The sequence below is a fragment of the Zea mays genome, chromosome 6 (genome assembly GCF_902167145.1).
Source record: "Zea mays cultivar B73 chromosome 6, Zm-B73-REFERENCE-NAM-5.0, whole genome shotgun sequence".
NCBI classification, from domain to species: domain Eukaryota; kingdom Viridiplantae; phylum Streptophyta; class Magnoliopsida; order Poales; family Poaceae; genus Zea; species Zea mays.
The window spans coordinates 20,858,177-20,880,409 of NC_050101.1; the positions used below are offsets into that span (position 1 = coordinate 20,858,177).

General features: G+C 40.1%; 1 protein-coding gene, 2 long non-coding RNA genes and 1 pseudogene across 4 annotated transcripts; 2 read left to right on the plus strand and 2 right to left on the minus strand.

Moving 5' to 3' along the window:
• The first annotated feature begins 1,278 nt into the window (after window positions 1-1,278).
• Window positions 1,279-16,828, plus strand: LOC118472287 (26S proteasome non-ATPase regulatory subunit 14 homolog; annotated as a pseudogene).
• On the minus strand, window positions 5,980-6,546 carry LOC109940267 (uncharacterized). The gene is made up of 2 exons (XR_004850084.1): window positions 6,266-6,546; window positions 5,980-6,173 (listed from the first exon to the last, which is right to left on the minus strand). It is a non-coding gene; the product is annotated as an uncharacterized lncRNA (long non-coding RNA).
• LOC109940266 (uncharacterized) lies at window positions 8,591-9,356 on the minus strand. The gene is made up of 4 exons (XR_002262950.2): window positions 9,266-9,356; window positions 8,904-9,180; window positions 8,731-8,815; window positions 8,591-8,650 (listed from the first exon to the last, which is right to left on the minus strand). It is a non-coding gene; the product is annotated as an uncharacterized lncRNA (long non-coding RNA).
• A 1,330-nt stretch (window positions 16,829-18,158) lies between the features above and the next one.
• On the plus strand, window positions 18,159-21,390 carry LOC100216790 (uncharacterized). Of its 2 annotated transcripts, none has more exons than NM_001279942.1 (3): window positions 18,159-18,357; window positions 19,355-19,433; window positions 19,507-21,390. In NM_001279942.1, exons 1-3 carry the CDS (start codon window positions 18,269-18,271, stop codon window positions 20,950-20,952), a joined length of 1,614 nt encoding a protein of 537 aa, NP_001266871.1. In that variant the 5' UTR covers window positions 18,159-18,268; the 3' UTR covers window positions 20,953-21,390. The 2 variants fall into 2 exon arrangements, with proteins under 2 accessions (NP_001266871.1, NP_001334829.1); NM_001347900.1 differs by having other exon boundaries at window positions 18,199-18,357; window positions 18,446-19,433.
• The last annotated feature ends 843 nt before the right edge of the window (window positions 21,391-22,233 follow it).

The following is a 22,233-nucleotide window of genomic DNA, read 5'->3' on the forward strand; positions in this document are numbered from 1 at the left end:
CTTTAACCAATTTTTATTTAAACATGATTTCATATTCAAACTTGTTTCATTACCATTTTCTTTTATTTCATTATTTGTAGTGGGGCCTATAATTTTGCTTGTTTGGAAATTAACATGATAACTTATGACGACCAACATTGTCATGAAACAATGACACTAACTAATTGTCACGAGATTGAAAGAGTGTTCGTCACAAATATGACATCTTCCATGTTTATGACGATTTTGTGTTGGTCTTAATGACGAACATTTCCATTTCGTCACTGAAGTCAATCGACCCCTACAAAACGTCATAAATAGGAGAGCCTTATGACATTTTGATCTATTGTCATAAGGTATTCGTCATAGAAGGCTATATGTCTTGTAGTGTTAACCGATGAATGTATCTGGATGAAATAAATGAAGTTAATTTGTCGGCTCCCATGAAATTAAGTTAATTTCGTGGGCCAGGGCCTGGCCGTCGAAATTACTTGCCCGCTGGTAGGTTATGTCGTGGGTTACGTGGCCCACGAAATTAAGGGGGGTAATTTCGTGGGCCATGTGACCCACGAAATAAGCTGCCAGCGTGGAGTTTATTTCGTGGGCTGCCTGGCGCACAAAATTACATGCCAACGTGGAGTTAATTTCGTGGGCCACGTGGCCCACGAAATTGAAGGTGATAATTTTATGGGCTACTATGTCCACAAAATTACCCAGTTTCCTGCAGCACCAATATTGTTATTTTTCTTACAAAACTAACATAAATTCACACAGATATCATATACAGTACATACATATTCAAATAGCCTATATTAGCACATGTATATCACATCCATATCGATTGTCTCAGTTTCAAACACATTTAGTCTAGAAATCTCAAGCACACATAAGTATCAAGTTCATACACAATCTCACATAAGTCCAAATCCACACAAACTCACAAACGTCCAAGTCGATACATAAACAAGCACCGGAGGTCCAGAGCAATCCACTACGATGGAGGAGTATTGGATCCTCCTCCCGAGCCCGCCAAAAAGCCGTTGACGTCCACATCAGGGTTAGCATTATCATCTCGAGCATGGGAGCTGGTAGAACCCTGCAAATTTTTTAAAGCCATCAATAGTCATGCAGATTTCACACTATGATGCATCGGTACATTTGTTAATCTATCTATGTACTATCTATTACAACATGTTTGAATAATGTTGTTTCAGCTGGTTCTGAAGATGAGTAGAATGTTTATGCCTTGCATGGTTTATCAGTTTTATTTTGCAACTTAATGTTTGAGTTTGTGGAGCAATGGCTCAAACCATTTTGCAAGTACTGTCAAACTCATTTGTTCAAGCACATTTCTCTGATTCCGGTGATGTTTATTTGTTTTTTTTCCCAAAATCTGCTAAATTTCTGTCAATAGTTAGCAGCAACACTGGAGGTGACTACCTTAACAGGCCTCAAGTTCTACCTTAACAGGCATATCACTTGTCCCTGCATGCCCCATAGACCATGGATTGCTAAGGTGACTACTGGAGGCCCCCATGTCATCTACAAATATGTGCTTAGCCCTTTTAACCCGTGTACTGTTGCTGCCATCGTCATAATAGCTTACAGCAAAGTATGAGGGCTGGTATGAAGAATAATCAGTTTCTGCTTCGCCTAGAAAGCAGAAAGAATACTAAACTAGAAATGTATTCATTGTATTTTTCATCATGCAAGCTACTGCACTAATGTTAGTCTACTGAATATTGTAGTCTTACCTATATCTATTAGTCATATATTCAATTTTATTGATGCTAATAAAATAATACTATACATTATGTAGCCATAAAGTGACTTTTTTTGGTGCACTCATTCAATTTTCCCTCTTGCATAGCTGCTGCACTTGATCCTCAAGCACTATATACATCAAAAATAGCAACACATCAGAGTGCTATATTTACTAAGAGTATGGTTTACTAGGTGATGGATCTGGTAGTAGTAGAGCTGGAGCCCTTGGTGCTGGTGCTAGGACAAGGGTTCGAAAACCAATCCATGTTCGTCCAAAATCAACTAGGAAGAGGAAACCAAGTCACAAGAGTATCTATGACCTCTAAAGGTTAGCTGTTCCGCCAGATCATGCATTTTAGCTATTCTACCTGTTTATCAAAACATCATAGTGCCATATAAAAATATTTGAAACTGTGAACTTGCAGCATATGGTGGTGGTGCATCCACTCAATTGGTTTGGTGGTGCGACTGCTCTTGTGGTTCTAGAGACATGCTTGGAACATGAGATGATATTTCTTTTGCAATTTTGTTGGTGGCATGTGATTCAAACATGTTTGTTGGTGTCATGTGATTCAAGCATGTAATATTTTCCAAAAATATGGACCTGTAATATTTGGGACTGTTTATCGGTTTGCAAAACTGTAATATTTGGGACTGTTTATCAATTTGCTATTCAATTGGAATGCTTTAGAAGGGTTCACACTGATTTTCTTGATACATCAATTATGAACTGTTTTTTAATTACGCGAACAGTGGGAAGTTGTTGTATACATGGCACATGCCATCTTGTGTATCATAAAAGTTTATGAAATATGTTATGTTGGCCATAAATCCCTTTGGTTAAAGCTTATGTCTGACTCAGGAATGCAAGTGGGTTTGCTTGTGCAAAACAACCCGCTTAAATGGCCTATTTATGGGTTCACTGACAGACCCACTTGAATCCCTAGTATTAATCAATATTGTTCTTGCTCAGTTATATTCAGTATGTTGAGATTTTTTTTTCCATTTATAGGCCAGAAATGGTTGTAGGCTAGTATCACTCACATCCTGGCTTCGGTTGCTGGCTATTAGGCGTTGATATCAATACTCAGCAGGTCTATGCAAATCCACTTCTCTTCTAAAAGGGATTTTTTAACTTTGGTCTGTGAAAATAGGATAGCTGTTGTCGTCCCACTCTGTTATATGTCGTTTCATTAAGTACTAATATTGTGCTTTTCTTTTTTCCCCTCTATTTCTTATGCTTTCAACTAGGTGGATGCCCGTGCGTTGCAACGGGAAGATAAAATATCACAATAACTCATGTACAAATGTGTTATAATATTATAGAAAAAGGTTACAAATGTGTTATAATGTTTAGGAAAGAAAACAAAGCCACTGCCTGTGCATTCACTGGAACCTGAAAACATTAGGTGGACTAACCTCTCCACAGGACGAAAAGGCAATATAGTTGCAATTGCAAGCACACAAAAAAGTGGTCTGCACAAGAAAGTGTATATCATGGCAGATGTTCTTCGGACTTCAAAAATAATACACGAGAAAAAGAAGACATGGAAAATATGTAGTTCTACACGCATATTGTTGATGCATCATCGGTATTGCACGAATCAACTTGTCTTACAATTTCTAATAATAGTCAAATATGTCGACAACCGTACATTAATCTAATCTTTTTTAGCGATACTGATAAGTCGTTGTTGTATGTTTGGAGGGATAGCATAGCGGCATGAATTCTCCTCGTAACTTAATAGATCAATTACAAAGTTCCTTCGAAGAATCTTTGTATCCTACACACAAAGACATAAGAGAACAATACGTCAAATTTATATTATGTAACTGAAATGTATGTTTGAACATGAACCAAACGTACTCCACTCACCCTATTAAATTCCATTCGTCTACCACTCCCCCACATGACCATAGCTTGTAGAACGAAGTAGCTTGTATTAACCCTACAGAATAATGTTTGGCCAACTATATTATATACAATGGTTATCATAGAAAAAATTTGAACTGTTGAGAACATGGTATTAAGAAAATACCCTTTTAAGTCCAATGGAAGACCAGACCGAATTGTATGTTCCCACTTAAAAATATCATGTGCCCATCCAGAACGTTTCTTATTGTAGGCAATCTTATATTTCTTAGAGGCCATGATAATTGCTTCTGCAAACCTCTTGTATGGCATGTGTTTACACCAATCTTCAGTGGGTGTAAAGTCCATAAAAGTTACGTGCTTTTTACCATGATCGATTATGAAAAGTGCGTAGCATCCGTTGAATTTCCATGGCATAAGAACCTACAAAATACCAGTCATTAGGATTGCAACGAAGTGCCTTTTATAAATACATTCGAAATGAACACATACTTACATATTTACAACCAGTGATATAATAGTTCAATGAAGGCCAACAGTCGAGTGTTTTGGCTAACTCTTCTGCTGTAGGATCCTGATGGTACTTTGCAAGTTTACCAAAACCAACCATTCTCTAGATAAATATATATACATGTCCACATTAGGATTATATGTATAGATACAATATATTACTACATTATTGATTGGAAACAAACTTACCCAGAAGCGCATGTCCATATAATGTTTTTTATCCTTTATCATTTCATCTTTCGACATATGTGACTCTTTAATGGCCAACAATCGAACAGCCATGTCAAAACATTTTAGAGTCATATCTAGATTTACCCTTAATACGTTTTGCAGGTCTTTGACAGATATTTCTATCTTAAAAGGGTTAAAACTTCGCACCCATGTCATCCTGTAATGCAACATGACAAAAGTATATATCAAAACTTTACGTAGTTGGTACATATAAAATAGATAAAACAATGAGCACTTACTCTAATGTCGTATCATCTTGGATTGTCATGATGTAATCACATAGAACATCTATTAAATCGGCTTTGGTCACTGGCATGTCCTTTGTGGAAAGGCCACTCAGTAAAAACTCATTAGTGCACTCATCGGTCGGGATTTTTATAGGAGTTCTTTTATCCCAATCATGAACAAACCACCTTTCTAAGTCTGCTTGAGTGATGGGGCCATCACCATCTTCCATCAATACTTCGTTTTCTTCAGATACACAAGGTAGTTTCCTCTTCTTAGGATTTGTGGGACTATCTAATATCTGAACATCAGAGGAGCATCCAGCATCGACTTCTTTGTCATACTTGTATAACGGACACCCCTTTCTCTTGTTTATATCTGAGGATAGTAATATAGCAGCCAATTTTTTCCTAAAGTGTGACATGTCGTCCTGCAAATAAGAAACAATTTATTTAGCAATTATATGTATCAATTGGATTGACATAATAATAATAATAGAAGACAGCAAACAGATATTCATGTTATAGCCACATGTAATGTCATAGTAGTAATAATATACCTGGGTAAAATTATCAGATAGTTCGTCCCCTGTCCAGTACTCGATATAGTTTAGTAGAAAGAGGCCACACGAGGAGCTACATCAACCAGATGATAAAATGTCAAGATTAACAGCAATGAATATTAATAGCAACACATAAGAATATATGGTGTACCTATCTGTTTGCTTTGCATATTCCATTTCTATTTCTTTAAGTGGCCAAGAAGCAACTCGAAGGTCTGGCCACCTATGATCTTTTAACTCCTTACGCTGAGATACCATATCAATTTGTCTTTGGAGTCCTTTTATCTTTATTATTATTATAAAAACATAGAATTAAAAGTTGAGAGTTTAAGTTAATAAGGGATTCGTAATTGTTGAGTTTGTATAAACTCACAGTGTCAATGAGGTCATTGCGACCGGATGATGTACCAAGTGAGTCGAGCACTTGTATCTCCATATTTCTTGCATTGATCACAGCAAGATACCAGTGCATTTCTCGGATATTTATTGGAATAAACACCTACAAGTCAATTATAAATATTGCATAATAATACATGTAAACACTAACCGTGTAGATTGCAATCTCGTATTTACCATGTCATGGTCTAGATAAAGTAAAACTCTTCTTTCAGCGCTAGATATTTGTGTCATGTCTTTACTTGGATATAACTCATCTGTTTTAGTTTCAACATCACCGTCTCGCTTTAGAAAGTTGAACTGAAAAGCATTTTCTATGTGTACACGACCTCCAGATCGGCATTTTAGATGCTCTTGAGCTTTTATTAAATTTATGTAACAGTCTATCACCTGCAAGTATGTAAGTTATGATTTAAAATACCAGGGTGAGTATCTTGGAAGTGTGGTGCTCCTAGCTAGTTGAATTATCATGAATTACCTCATCACCTAGATATGCGTCCGGTTGAAATAGGCATTCCATCCACTTCCTTTCCACAAAAGCATCATCAATAAGCACGACTTCTACCCTTGGTTCACAAGGGATTTCTTTAATCCAATCGATGAGTGCAAGATCACCCTGCGTGCAAATATAATCTACGAACCAAACAGTCATGAGATCAAACATGAATCACTTACAATAAAAACAATCCAAATTGATGCAGACGATAGTATGGAAGTTATCATACCTTTCGGAACTATTGTAGTAGTCACCGATTTTTTTGGCTTGTTATGAGACAAGGACATTAGTAGAGATTCATCTATAGATAATGTATTATCTCTTTGGATGATTGTAAGTGCAACATTTTCCTCTTTAGATTCCATCCACAGGAGACAAAAACCTATAATCATTGTTACTATGTATTATTTGATACACGATTTAAATGTTTCTACTATAACCAGCTAAACAATTTTACATGCATTAGTGATAACATAATAATGAAAAATTAATATTGCAAATAAAATGATATAAACATATGATGTTCTATATGGCAAGAGGGTACCAAAAGGCCAAGTTTTATATGATGTGCTTAAGGGCTTAGAATAGGTGTATGGGAATGGTATGGGACGGTGAGAGGGGAAGGAAATCGACAGAAACACATGGAGTTTAGTTTGGTGCCATAACTCACCAATGTAAATAGTTTAGAGAGCTGGAGCTGTTGAGGTCTTTAATAGGGTTTAACAGAAGTCCAACTACACTAACATGTCTCCCAATCCTTGTGCATGAGCACCACGTATGGGGAAAGCACATGGAAGACAAAAGATGTGGCCAATTCCTTTTTCTGCATGTGGGACAGCAAATAGGCATCCAAGCAGCTGAATCATCACAGGGATGATTTTTACATCTCCATGTTTATTCCAGGCAAGGTGGAGTTGTAGCAAGTGACCCCCCTTCTAGGAAACGAGTTCCTTTAGTTAGCACACACCAGAAACACCTAGAGTAGTTAGTGGATGGAGATATGTTCAGGGATTTGGACTGTTCTGAACTTCTTCAGTTCACTACAGAGCCAAGTTCCTCCCCTCTTTTCTCCCATTTCCATATAATAACAGGCCTATCTTACTTAAGCAACTTGGTGCACCAACTATAGGTCTTCAACTTTACTATAGTCTTGCAGGGCTAATTACACAAGAATCAAAAGTTAGAATGCCCCAAAGTCGACCTCGATTCACCTCCTGACACATTGGGCATCACATTGTGTCCCTTGTTTCGTTGACGTGCTTCACGACGCTTCCTATTCTTCTCGTTTTTTTGTTCAATGGACATCGCTGCATATCTTTCCCTATCCCTTTTCCTCTTACGCTCCTTAGCATCGACCATTGGTCCGAGCAATTCATTTTGATCACCTATAATGTAAGTTTGTGTATTAGTGTTCCCTACTTATTACGTTTCGACGATGTATGGTCAGTTTTTGTATTGACCTTTACCTCTAATGATAATGTTAGAGATGTCTGTGAATGGTTTGCGACCGGCATTATGTCCCATCTGATCTATAACAAGAACAGTACCCGAGAAAACATGAGCATAAAAATAATACTGCAAGAACCAAGGGTGAAATGATATGACTTGAATAAACCAAGCGAATAGAAGATCAAAAAAGATGCCCTTGGTAATAGAGGTTATAGAAACATGCATCATAACCGAGAGTAAAGAGATAAGACCTAGAGAGAGGTGATAGGAGTACGATTTTGGTGTCCGTATAAGATATTTTATTATATTCCAAGTTTGAATTGCATAGATGGATATGGGTGACGCGCTAAGTAATTGTTTTCATAAATCTGGTGATGTGGAATATCTTCCTAGAGCACGCCTAGCTCCTATACATGGGCTTCGGTATACCGAATGTACATTAAATTTGTTCCGAATTGGATCTGTATATTTGACGTAATTTCACGCGCAAAGTTACGATTTTGATGTGAAACATGACACAACATTAAACCAATATAGTGTTCTAAATGGAAAACGTACGGGCTAAACGATTTGATGTTCCACTTATTCATTGATATGTCCCAGGAGAACAAAATGTTTTACAAATTGTGACACATGTAAGTTGCATCAATAACAGTACATGTATTCCATCATAAAATTCAGATTTGCAACAGTTACAGACTCTATCTACGCCTTTGGTCGTCAAGATATCTAACGGCAAACTGACGATCGTTCCGCGCCACCAAAGCCTTTTGAATTGCTGCAATGAGTGCAACATTTAATCACATGTATACTCAGTTCACAATATAATGAAAACAAGTACATAATTTTAATGTAGGTAATCTTAAAAAATACTTACGTTCAAAATAATGGGTGTTGTGATGAAACGGTTTGAAGTGTATTGTTGTATGGTCAGTTGATTCGAGACACTCTAGAATAGCATATTTAAATATTCAATATGAATCATTATAAAAGAAAAATTAGTGAATAATGTGTTTGCAAGGCGTAAACATATGTTGTACCTTGTTTTCTGAACCGCCGAAACATGGTCCCAATTATGATGCTATAATTCTCATTAGCCAACGCCCAGCGGAGTGCATTTTTGTTTAGTAAATCACCCCAAACTTTAATGGTATGTAAAGACCACCTTGTGACATTGATTTTGTGAAGAATAGATTAGTACTAATAGATTTAACATCATATCGGTAATACATTAATGGAATGTACCTAGCATCCATTATAACAATCTTCCTGAATGTACCCCACATTGTGCGATGGATTGTATCCAAGTGGACTACAATAGCCATAATGTCTACAAAAAGCACAATTAAATATGGATTAATACTCTATTTTGTGTAAAAGGAATTTTTATTAGGGTTAGTAGATCGATATATTCTTACCAACTAAAGTCCTGTTTGGCAGCTCGGCAATATCATCAAGGTTCAAGAATATATGTTTTGGAAATGGCGGCATTTGAACTGGGACAGTGTATGGCTCTACGACAGTTTGTTGGGTGAAATACAACTCCATGGTACCATTTAGATGTCGAAAATTAAATGCACCCGGATTAAGACCAAACCATACGTTGTGCATCTTGTAGACATGCTTTTCATGGAGCAAACTGTTGAAGTATTTGACTATCTCATACCGAGTAGCAATGGCCTCGATCTTGGCTCCCTAATTTGATTTCAAGACAAAATAGATTGTGGTACGAACATTATATATAGTTATGTAAATGAAACCTAAAGAGGGGATGTCTTACATTGATGTCAGACAAAATGTAATGTTGCCTGTCACGATAACGTGGTTCAATCGGGAATTTAACTTCAACTCGAGCGACAATACTATACTTCCGTTGTGCCCCATAAAAATCGTCATCGCTATAGTCGTCGAACAACCTGAAGCTATATTAAACATGCGACTAAATAACATTCATAAATTTGATAGCGAAATCTTGTGTTAACTATTGTTTATAATATAACTTACACAGGCATCCTGGTTTTCTTGTCCAATGCAACTCTTTCACGGTTCAATACGGCTGGCTCCATCAAAACCTATTATCATTTGACAATAATTTAAACTAAATTGTGATTCTTGTTGCGGTAGCAGATCGAGGCTCCACCAGTTCGCAATACTATGTTTCAGGTGTTTTCTATTGCTTTTTCGTTTTTGTCATTCCAACGGGGAGGCCTCATTATCCTAGCACTACATTTTAGTCTCAGTTTATGAACAAACATTTTGGACAAACCACAGTATATATGCAGCTGGAAGTATGACAGAAAGAAAAAAAGGAACATCAGCTACTTGCAGGATCAGTGCCAAGAAACGCAGCGAAAAAGCCCGCAATCTCCGGCACGCACAGAACGAAGCTTCCTATTATCATATCCACTTAGTTTTGTTCATGCAGGTAGTTAATTTCAAAACCATTGTGCAGATCGACTTTAGTTAATACAATGTTGGTGATAAAGACTATTGTGGTTATGACTATAGCCTTGTAAGGCAGCTTTCTGAAGTGTATGAGTAAGCTTGAAGAAATCCGACAAGGTATGGAACTACCGTGTAGTTGTTTCTGAGTCGTGTTATTGCTGTTCTCATTTTGACTAACACACCTAACTGATTGCTCGTTTGGAAAGAAATTATTGTTTACATGTATGCCATGCGTTGTAATTACCAAAACAAGAGGCAGCTGCAGCTGTTATTACAGGGACTGCTGTTGCTACTACTGCCACTACAACCGTGATCTGGTGAAAAGGCAGAGGGGGTCCGAAGAAGTATGTTTTGCATCTAGATAAGTTTCAGTGCAGCAGTGTTTTTATTAGTGTAACACACCAACCCGACTCTTGTTTCAGGGCCAAGGTACCCACGGAGCAGCCAATGCCACTGCCACTGCAACCTATTGACTTAGAATAGCCTGTGGATCCTAACGAACCGACATACTACCTCTGCAACCACCTATTTGCTTTGGCTTGTGTTATCAGCAATGGTCAGGGTATATTTTGTATCCATTGCACTATTCCTATAGTAATTAGGGCGTAACCAAACACTAAGTGTTGAGTCTTTTTCATGAGTTCAGGTTCAAGTGTTTACACATTGGACCACTTCATTAGATGCTTACAATGTTTAGCATTTGTGTTGCAAAACTAAATTCTATTTACCTGTTAATCACCATTTATCTATTTTGTCTTGCAGGAGGAAACCAAATTTAAGCAGGCTTTAAAAATAAGGAATCCAAAGAATAGATTGAAGAGGATATATGATACTTGAAAGAGCAAAAAAGTATATGAAGGTGGCGATGAGCTTGATGTTCAGGAACATGATACTGATGAGCCTATTAATAAAAGAGGTGGTTGTGGTGCTCAGACGCTAAATATTACAGTCGATGGCATGAAGATGGTTGCTGAGTTTAAAGCTCCAAAGAAGAAAACTGATGATCAGGATCAACTCCCTGAGCCGGTGGAACGCAAGCAAATTCTCTCAGATGAGAGGGTATTTCCATAATCTCTAATCAGTTCAGCAAGGTATGTTATTTCTTGTATTTGGTTTATTACATGGCTTGTTTGACCAGGGCTTTATAATGTTCTTAAGCGTATAAGTGATGAGGACTGTCTTCTGTTGGGCCTGAATCCCAAATATGTCCGTCCTCATTGGATGATACTTCAAGTTCTTCCTGATCCGCCACCCCATGTTAGACCATCTGTTATGATGGACACCATTTCCAGAAGTGAGGTAAGCCTAATACCAATATACTTCCTATGTCCGAAAATAAATATCTTTCTAGAATTTTCAGACAGATAAGAACGTTTTTCACAATGAGAAGTACAAGAAGTACCCATGATCCTTTTTGGCTACTGCTATTTTTCTTATTTCTCGCTCTGCTCATGTCTGCTCACAGATAATGAGACAAAGGTGACTGAGCAGCTCTTACGTGCCAGGCGCCCAGGCCCAAATGTGCCGACCTCCTGTCGGTGACCCAGTGGCTTGCTTTCTTGTTGGTGGGTCCCTGGTGGCCTTCTGTTGGGGTGGCACTGCCTGCACAAGTGCCCAGCAGGTAGTGTGGCCTGCAGAGCAAGTCACACTGCCTCTGTCGCCCTCCTCCCTCCCTGTCATGCAGCAGGTCCTATGGTCCACAGAGCAATTGTCTGATTGGTTTGTCGGTGACGATGGCTACAAGCTCTTGCAGTATGTATACTGCTCAATCGGGCATGAGGCAGAGAGGTGTTGATAACAAGCAATGCCTTGTTGGAATTAGCCTTGTGGTATTTGCATCATGGATAACTGCAGTCGATGGAAAAAGCTAGGTGTGCTAGAAATCTAAACATTGGAAACTGTTGGGTGCTATTAAAGTGTACCAAAACCTTTTGGTGCTATATTGCTGAAGCCAGGAACTTTGGGTAATATAGAACATGTATATCAAGCTGCTTACAAGTTATATTTCAGTTTCTTGTTATAAGGTTCTGGTAGTTGTGGAGCAAGGGGAGACGTTTGTGAGGGCTCTAGAAGAAGCTGTACCTGAAGATGTGCGTGGAAAACTTACAGCTTATGTAACTGAAATCTTACATTCCAAACGAGAAACTTTCAGTGTAGGTGCAGTGAATCGAGTTGGCTGTAACAATGTAAGACCAACCACTACCAAGACATTGTCCCAGGAAAAGCTCAAAGATTCAGATCATGAAAGCGGGCTTAAGGATGCCAAAATGGTTGATCATAACAGGATTTCTGCAACTGCTTTGGAGGGGGATCTGAAAGACATTAATATGACAAATGATGATAAACCTGGAGAAAGCATCGAATCAGCACAGGGAAAGCCTTCTCAAACTTCTGAACCTGTTGGAACTGCGACATAAATTGGAACTGAGCAGCCTTATAAATCAGATAAAGCTAACTATGGAACCAATGATAGCAGTGAAGGGCAGCATCTAACAGAACGGGACAATGAAATGACTCCAAAGCAAGTTTCTGATGATGAGTCAGTGGTCAGCTCTAATGGGCCTTATAAAGAAAGGGAGCAATCAACAGATGCTACAACAGACCAGAATCTACAATCTAAAACAACAGAAAAGGAAGGTGACACAAGTCGCATAGGGGAAGATAAGACAGCTCATAATGTGAATGATCAAAGCACGCAAGTCTCGAAAATAGAAGAATCAAAACCATCCCCCATTACTGTGACCAGGCATTAGATGCATTAACTGGGTTTGATGACTCGACTAAAATGGCTGTCAAGGATGTTTTTGGAGTTCTTGAAAAGATGATTGATCAAGTTCAGAAACAATAGGATCAACATTGTATTTAATGGCAGATCCAAAAAACAAGGAAGAGAAGCATGTGAGAAAGAGAATTGTGAACGGATGTAACTCACCATACACAAATCATACTCTTAGATAAATAGCATCAACCTCTATATACAGGAAGTATGCATATAAACTTTAGACTACCCCAATAAATACCCAAAATACACACAAGTATTTACACAGGAGTAGATAATAACGTAAATAACAAAAATCTTGTTAAGAAAATCTAGGAACACAGGGAGTAGACATTTAGGAACACAAGGAGTAGATAATAACGTAAATAACAAAAATCACCTCCCATGGTGCAGGATAGATACAGTAGTTTTACATGTTATAGTAGTAAGAAAAATATTTTTAAGATAAATGGAATCCAAATTAAAATTAACAATAGCATAATATTGTGTGAACTGCGAGCACCTTAATGCTTAACACATGTCTAAAGTAGTGAATAGTGAACAGATCAATGCAATACGTATTCCTATTAATGAAACACTAAAAACGCAATCAGTAATAAAATTAAATAAAGCCAAACAGTAGACAGCTTGATACCTTCACCACAAGAGGACCTTAGTAGGTATCCTGACAGACACACCTTAACCCGCAAATGCTTGTCCTTGTCTCCCTTTACAAAATCCGCACAATCTGAAATGTACCAGAAATCGCAGAAATTTGTAACTTGAATAATTCATTGAAAATAACTTTGCAACGACAGTCCAATTTCAGATGGTATTAATTTCTGCTGCAAACATCAAGAAGCAGAAGAGTGGGCCAGATGAAGGTTTTAAAAAACGAAGTCAAAGAAGATGAAAGTTTTGAATGCCCATAAGAAGCTGTACAGTACTTCTCAAAATTTGACTGTCCCAAAGAATAAGACAAATTTTTTCTATAATGGTCTTGATGGTATTTGACCCGCTCACTGCAGCAGTACCCAAATACCATTTATTCCTCTCTAATGTTCTCGATTGTCTTCCATGTCACATTTATTGGTGCTGCATATTTCAAATAACAGGACTGTTTGAAGCGACAAATCTATTGATCGTTTTCAAATAATGGTATTTGTTACCTGTGTGTTACCTTATTTCCATGTATTGTCCTATTTCAAATAACAGGACTGTTTGAAGCGACAAATCTATTGATCGTAGAACTGCTAGCTGGATTGTATTATCAGTTTGGACAAGGAATGATGACAACACACTGATTTCAAGGCTATGGCTCCTACTGGGTATGGTCCAGTTAGAATTGATAGTGGTTACCCTCTATCACATTGGACTGTTTGCAAGGTTTAGGTTATCAGTTTGGACAAGGAATGATGACAACACACTGATTTCAAGGCTATTGCTCCTACTGGGTATGGTCCAGTTAGAATTGATAGTGGTTACCCTCTATCACATTGGACTGTTTGCAAGGTTTAGGTTCTCACATTTTAAAGCTGTCTAGATAAAATGACACCAACAAAGAAACTTAGGGAAAATTTCCTGTACAGCGGTTACCATAGTTATAAAGTTGTCTAGATAAACTGACACCAACAAATAAACTTAGGGAACAATTAGATCCTATCAGTTACCATAGTTCCCTCTAATAGGATTTTCTTTGAATTGTTATTGTTTTGCTTAATTGCTCCCCATCCATACTGAGATGAAGAGTGATGATTCCAACGAAATAAGAATATGGTAAATGGAGTATCATATAAACCACAAGAGATAAACTGACACCAACAAATAAACTTAGGGAACAATTAGAAGACATCAGTTACCATAGTTCCCTCTAATAGGATTTTCTTTGAATTGTTATTGTTTTGCTTAATTGATCCCCATCCATACTGAGATGAAGGAGTGATGATTCCAACGAAATAAGAATATGGTAAATGGAGTATCATATAAACCACAAGAGCTGGCTAATATTCAGAGTGCAGAACTGAGACATGTGAAATGCTAAGGTAACAGGAAAGACAGGTTTAAGGCAATATAATATACATAGGTAACCGAGTCAACTGTTCAATTAGTTCAAGCGAGACAATGTGAATCAATGATTGAACAATGTATATATGCTTGTATCCGGTAAAAGGCAATTGAGACCATATCAAGTACTGCATACATTTCCCGCACACTAAACCAGACATGCTCAATCATGTTGCTCGTTAAATGTGAACTAATCTCAAGTAGTAAAACAGCGCAAGGCTGACCAATATCAAGTACTGCATACATTATCTTTAAAAGATGGCTTCTGTTGTTTGCTTCAGCAGGCGACATCACATAAGAAAATTACCATGTAGTAGGAGAGAAATGTATTACCCGCACAGCCGTCGTTTGCTTTCCCGCCGCGAATGAGGAATGACTGGTTGGTCCAGGCCTGCGCGGTTGAGCAGTAGCAAACGTCGTTCGTATCCGGTGTTGGGGCAACTCCAGCGGCACACTGACGTTGGAATGAAGGTGGCGAGGCGGGGAATCTTAGAGGGCAGGGCGGTGGAATGCAGTGGTGCGGGATTGAGCAGGGGATTGAGAAGGGGTTTGAGCAGGGGAACTAATTGATGAAGGATCCGTGGCGTTGGTTGGCGGATAGGTCGGGGCCGAGCTCGACGGGCGTGCGCGTAGGGAGCGGCACCCGCGTGCGTAGGGAGCGGCATTTGAGGGGAATCCCGGCGGGCGGCCTGGCGGGCGCGACGTGCGCGACGTGCGCGTGGCTACCGCGCGCGTTGGGCGGGCAATCGTGGCTACCGCGCGTTGGGCGGGCGGGCGAGCGCGAGATCTTCGTCGGAGTTTGGTTCGCGGGCGCGGGGACGAGCTGATGGCGTCCGCGAATCGCGGCGGTTGTGCGCGCGGTAGCCACGCGAGCGGGCGGCGGTTGTTTGTGCGCGCGGGAGCCACGGCGGTTGCGCGCGCGGGAGCCAGCGAGCGGGGGCAGCGCGAGATCTTCGTCGGAATTTGGTTCGCGGGCGCGGGGATGAGCTGATGGCGTCCGCGAATAGCGGCGGTTGTGCGCGCGGTAGCCACGCGAGCGGGCGGCGGTTGTTTGTGCGCGCGGGAGCCAAGGCGGTTGCGCGCGCGGGAGCCAGCGAGCGGGGGCAGTCTACAAGTGAGCCTTAATAGTTGTAGAGATTTGACTATCTGCATTGTGTAGGTTCCGTTTCTCCCTGAAAGTTTTCGGTGAACTTATCTTGTTGTTAGCTTAGTTAACCTCACCAGGTAATGGTAGGATAAGTTTACATAGTGCCAAACACTGCGCACTCATAGGTCTAAATTTGTTTAATATATAAATGTGCAGAGTTTTGAAGCTTTGAACCCCAGGCCGGTTGCTGTTGTGATAGACCCCATCCAGAGTGCAAAGGGGAAGGTGGTTATTGATGCATTCCGCCTCATTAATCCTCAGACCATGATGCTTGGCCAGGAGCCATGGCAGACAACATCAGACGTTGGGCACCTAAATAAGCCATCTATTCAGGTAAATACCAAGTGCTATTGTATCATATGAACTTGCTTTTTCCCTTTCTTATAAATAATTTGACCATATCTGTTCTTTGTCAGGCTCTTATCCATGGGCTGAACAGACACTACTACTCAATTGCAATCAACAACCGAAAAAATGAGCTTGAGGAGAAAATGTTGCTGAACTTGCACAAAAAGAAATGGACCGATGGGCTAATTTTGAAGAGGTTTGACACTCACTCGAAAACCAACGAGCAGACTGTCCAGGTGCCTATACTACTCAGCTTCATTGTATACTGAGATGATTTTTTCTGTGTTGATGATTCATACTTGAGTATTTCTTTTGTTTGTTATTGACATTGTGTCTATTCTTGTCTAGGAAATGCTGAACCTAGCCATCAAGTACAACAAAGCGGTGCAAGAGGAGGACGAGCTGCCACCTGAGAAACTTGCGATAGCAAATGTGGGCCGGCAAGATGCAAAAAAAAGCATTTGGAAGAGCATGTGTCGAATTTGATGCCATCAAACATAGTTCAGACCCTAGGAACCATGCTCGACACAGTTGTCTTTTAGTCTGCTAATATTGTTGTTCCAAACTGAAACATAGCCACTCTACTTAAGCTTATCCAAGCATGACACATGCATTGAGCTTCGCGACAGATACATTTTGGTCCTAAGGTTTGTTTATGAATGGATTTGTCTACATTTCATTGTTGTTAAACTCCTTTCCTTTTCTATCAAAGCTTCAGTGTGTTCTACCAGTCACATTTAAGCCAATGTGGGTCCAGATGTCAGTTGGCACCAAGTTTATCATGCGATTTGCCGTATCACAAGATAAACGGCTTGATTTATTGCCTTGAGATGTTAATGTTTATTAGGGTGGGTTTTCCATGTGCTATTGCCTTTGATGCTATTGCCTTTAAAACAACCACAATATTGTTCAAAAGCATTTTATAGGAATTAAAATAATATTCACAAGTTACTTAGCTGGATGAACACAGTGGGACTAGTCTACGGTAGTTCACAGTAATAGATGACTCCTATAATAGTTTGCAGTAACAGATACCATTAGAAAATAAATCAATGATTGGTTAAAAAATTTCAGGCACATGTTGGCCTGCTAATGAAGCATCATGACAAGTGAGTCCAGCAGCTAATAGTTCTGCTAAAGCATCGAGCAGCAGGTAATTAGAGCTTTTCGATCGTACCTGTGGTCGTGTCTGAGGTGGTGTGGGTTGCAAATAACGACATCTAAAGAACGACATCTGCACATAATAAAAAAGAGGTTAGTACATAGCTATATATGGAAATTGGGCAATTTAGCTGTGGCACACAGTAAAAGGTTGAATTCAGCTCCAGGGCATCCCAAAACGGCTTTTCCGTCCTGCAGCACGGCAAAACTAGGGATATTGTCTAAAACACACCGCGCCCATTAAGGGCCTGTTTGTTTACCCCTCAGATTATATAATCTGGATTAAATAATCCTAAGAGGCAAACAAACAGTCCAGCTTATTTGCCGAGATTATATAATCTAACCCCTTGGATTATGATAATCCATAAGCAAGTGAGGAGGTGCTTATTTCAGATTATTTTTTTCCCACTTCCCCACTACCCTTTCAAGTTTCCTAGAAATTACCCACCATTGCCATTATAACCCACCATTGGCATTATTGTCTTCCTCATACAAAAGAATCCTATTAACAACTCAAATAATCTGGATAAACAAACGGGACTACTCAGATTATATAATCCAGATTATATAATCCAGATTATATAATCCTCCAAAAATAATCTAGATTATATAATCCATGGGGTTAAACAAACAGGCCCTAAAAGACAGGCATTGCCCCTGGTTAACGATTGAGTCGGACGGCCTCTGTTCCAACCGTTAGGCCCAGGTTTCAACCGTTAGGCCCAGGTAGGCACCCCCTCAACCGTAAACCCTAATCGTATCCAGCCACGGAGCCACCATTCCCCTTCAACAACAGGTAGCCACCCCCTCGCCCACCACATCTTCACCGCAATCCACGATTGAGTCGGACGCACTCTGCCATGACGAAACGGGAGAGGAAGGATCCAGGTCGCATGACAAGCTTGGGATCCCTGACCAAGCAGCCGAATCTATCATGGGTTCCGCCCGGGTAAGCAATCTCTCAAATCCCTGATTCCTACGCACCTATTAGTCATACTTCTAGAGTTTTTGATTGGTGCACTTTTGCGTCTCTTTAGCATGGACCGTAGCTCCGCTTGCAGAATCGCTATTCGGGTTGGTGCTTATTGGGAGCAACATAGATACGAGTACCACATTTCTAGAGATGTTTTGCTGATTCGGGACAGGGATTTGATTTGTTTTATGGATCTGGTAGCTGATTTGCGAGCAGAGATTGCCTTAGAAACTGCGCGAAAGCTATCACTCCATTATTGGGACAAGATTGAAGCTAGATACAAGGAGGTAGATTGCGATGCAACATTACTTCATGCCCTTTCCATGTATTGGGAGTTTAGGAGACTCAAGCTAGCTGCTACTGTGTTGGACGAGCCATGCATTGAAAGTCAACATAGTGCAGTAACATATACACAACAGAATGAGATGCCAATTTCCCTTGTTTCTAATGCTAATGAGAATGAGGTAGCAGTTCCTTCCAGCTCTATTCATGTAGAAAAAGAACAATTTGCTGCTGGGACCTCTGATCAGGTTGCTTCTAACCTGATTCATGCTGCGAACTCAGAAGGTGCTGCTAACTTAGAAGGTGCTGCTAACTCAGAAGGTGCTGCTAACTCAGAAGGTGTTGCTAACTCAGAGGATGTTGCTAACTCAGAGGGAGGTAATGCATGGGGACAATATGATGAAGATGAGTATGTTGGCGCAGACGATGAGAAGGCAACCTACAAGGAGCTATTTTCTGATATAGAAGAGAGTGGATCAGAGTACATCCCTGACTCTGATGATGAAGACCACGATGATTGTGTTGTAGATGACAATGGAGATCCTCTGTTTGTCACAACAACTGACTTAGAGAACCCTAATATTGCAGTAGGTGTTAGATTTGAGGATGGGCCTACTTTCAAAAAGGCTATTAGGCAGTGGGCTATCTTACATGAGGTTGAAATTGGGGCTCACTATAGTGAATCTTCTAGGTATAGAGGATTCTGCAAAGCAAAGAAGTGCAATTGGAGGATCCATGCATCACAATTGCCTGATGGTAAAACTTGGCAGGTATAATATGTTTATTTGCAACATTAAATACTTAATATACTAGAGTACTTTCTTACATGCAGATCCAATGCAGGTAAAGAAGATGTCAAAGAGGCACTACTGCAGGAGCAGAAGCAAGATGGAGAAGAATTGCATGGCCAATCAGTATTGGGTTAGAGACAAGGTAGTGCCGATGCTTAGGGAAAATCCTAACCTAGGTGCTGGAGCTCTGGTGAAAAAGCTACAAGAGAAATATCTCATCCAGGTTTCATATTGTGTTGCATGGAAAGGAAAGGAGCTAGCACTTGATGAGCTGATGGGCAAATGGGAAGACAGCTTTGACCATATCTATGCTTTCAAGGCTGCAATAGAGAAGGAGTCTCCTGGTAGTGTAGTGGAGATACAAACAGAGAAGGTTGGGGAAAAGATCAGATTCTGCAAAATGTTTGTTGCATTCAAGGCTTGTATTGATGGTTTTTTGCAAGGGTGCAGGCCCTATTTAGGCATTGACTCAACTGTGCTCACAGGTAGGTGGAAAGGCCAACTTGCTTCTGCAGTTGCAATAGATGGCCACAATTGGATGTTTCCTGTGGCACTTGGGCTGTTTGAATCTGAAAGTAAGGATAGTTGGAAATGGTTCATGGAGAAGTTGCAGACAGCTATAGGATCACCCCATGGTCTAGTAATATCCACAGATGCAGGAAAAGGCATAGACAGTGCATTAACCAATGCCTTCAACAATGGTGTTGAGCACCGAGAATGTGTGAGACATCTATTTAAGAATTTTCAGAAAAGGTTTCATGGTGAAGTGTTTGAAAGAAACCTTTGGCCAGCAGCAAGAGCATATAGGAGGACAGTCCATGATAAGCACTATAATATCATGAAAATAGCATCACCTGCAGCCATTAAGTGGTTGGAAGACACTCACAAACATTTGTGGGCCAGATGTTATTTTTCTACAGCAAGCAAGTGTGACTATGTAACCAATAATATTGCTGAAACGTTTAACTGTTGGATTAAAGATGAGAAGTCTTTACCACCAGTGGAGCTAATTGATAGAATCAGGCAAAAGATTTTGGAGAAGTTTTTTGTGAGGAAGAACCTTGCAGATAAGTTGACTGGCACAATTTTACCATCTGTCATGAAACAACTTCATGATGCTGGCAGAGGTTTGGTTGGTTATGTGGTTCACAAGGGTCCTGATCATACAGCTGAAGTGTCTGGTGTTCATAAGGATTTGACTCCATGGAGACACACTATTGATCTGGTAAATAGGGAGTGCAGCTGCAAGAAATGGCAGCTAACTGGTTTGCCTTGCACTCATGCATTGAGCGTTATAGGTTGTTTCAGGAACCTGAAATTGGAAGATTATGTTGACTCCTACTACTCTGTGGAAAAATTCAAGACTGCTTATGTTGGGAAGATACCTACTTTGACAGATAAGACTGAGTGGGAGCAACCAGAGGTAGGTTACAAGGTATGGCCTCCCATACTAAAGAGAGCTGCTGGTAGCCAAGGACAAGAAGGTTCATTGGAGTAGAATGAGGGTCGGGGAAAAAGAGGCACAAATGCAAGAGATGTGGTCAGTTTGGTCACCAAATGAGGACATGTAATGAACCAGTATATGACTCAGATGCACCACCACCAACTGCTCCAAAGCCTAAGAGGGTGAGACAGAAGAAAAAGAAGGTGGTGGTGGTAGAAGATGATCCTCTGTCATTGCCTGCACCATCAAGTCCAGTGTAGAAGAAAAAGAACCAGAGGGGAACCAAGAGCAAGTAGTGTTACTTATGTTACTCATTATACTACGTTCTGTAATGTGCCATGAAGTGGTACTATGTTCTGTTAGTCATGTTTCTTATGTAAGACATGTGCAATTTGTTTTCTGTTGAACATGTGTAATGTGTCCTCTGTTGGACATGTGCAATATGTCATTGAACTACGTTCTATAATATCTAAGTTTCATGGAGTTTCATCTACTTCGATCAACTCAAGTATTGAACATGCTTGGATTACCATTTCAATCAAGGTCAGTCACAAAGGTACACCCATTACATACATATCACTTGAGCATGGCTGCAACTACCATTGCCACTACCACAGTGTCACACCCGGATTTTGGGGCACCAAGACCCGGGCGCGAACATAATCACCAGGTGTGCTGGGACCAAGTCTCACACATATGATGAATCATGGCACAGGATCGAATGTCACATCTTTACTACATAACAGGAGTTCTATACAAAAATAAATAAATAATTACATTATAAGGAGACAACGGTCCAGCAACCCAAAGTTGACTGGGAGACGACGGCCTAGACCTCTCACGAACACATCGCATCATCCTCCATGCGCCTTATCCTGCGGTACCTGTTCTTGACCTGTGGGGGGGTGTGAGACAGCAAGAGTGAGCTCACATACGTTCATCGCTCAACAAGTTGTGGGGAATAATGTGAATGAACTCGCCAAAGGTGAGAGTTCATGTGAAGTGTAAGGCTTACCAAAGAGGATGGTTAGAGCTGAGCATTGCTTTTAAAGTTGGTCAAAATTTTATTAACAATTACTAAGTATAAGTAAATACCAACCCAATTAAGCAGTAGAACAAAAGTAACAACATCACCTGCGATGCAATGCATATGACAAATTGAATTTAGTTCCATAAATTAATCATGTGAGGGTCCGAGCTGCTCATGACCGTAAGCACGGCTAGTATACCAGTTTTACACTTTGCAGAGGTTGCACATCTTTACCCACAAGTCATGTTACCCATCTGCCAAGGGATCGCGACTTCCCATACACCTCTACCGAGGAGGCGAGGCAG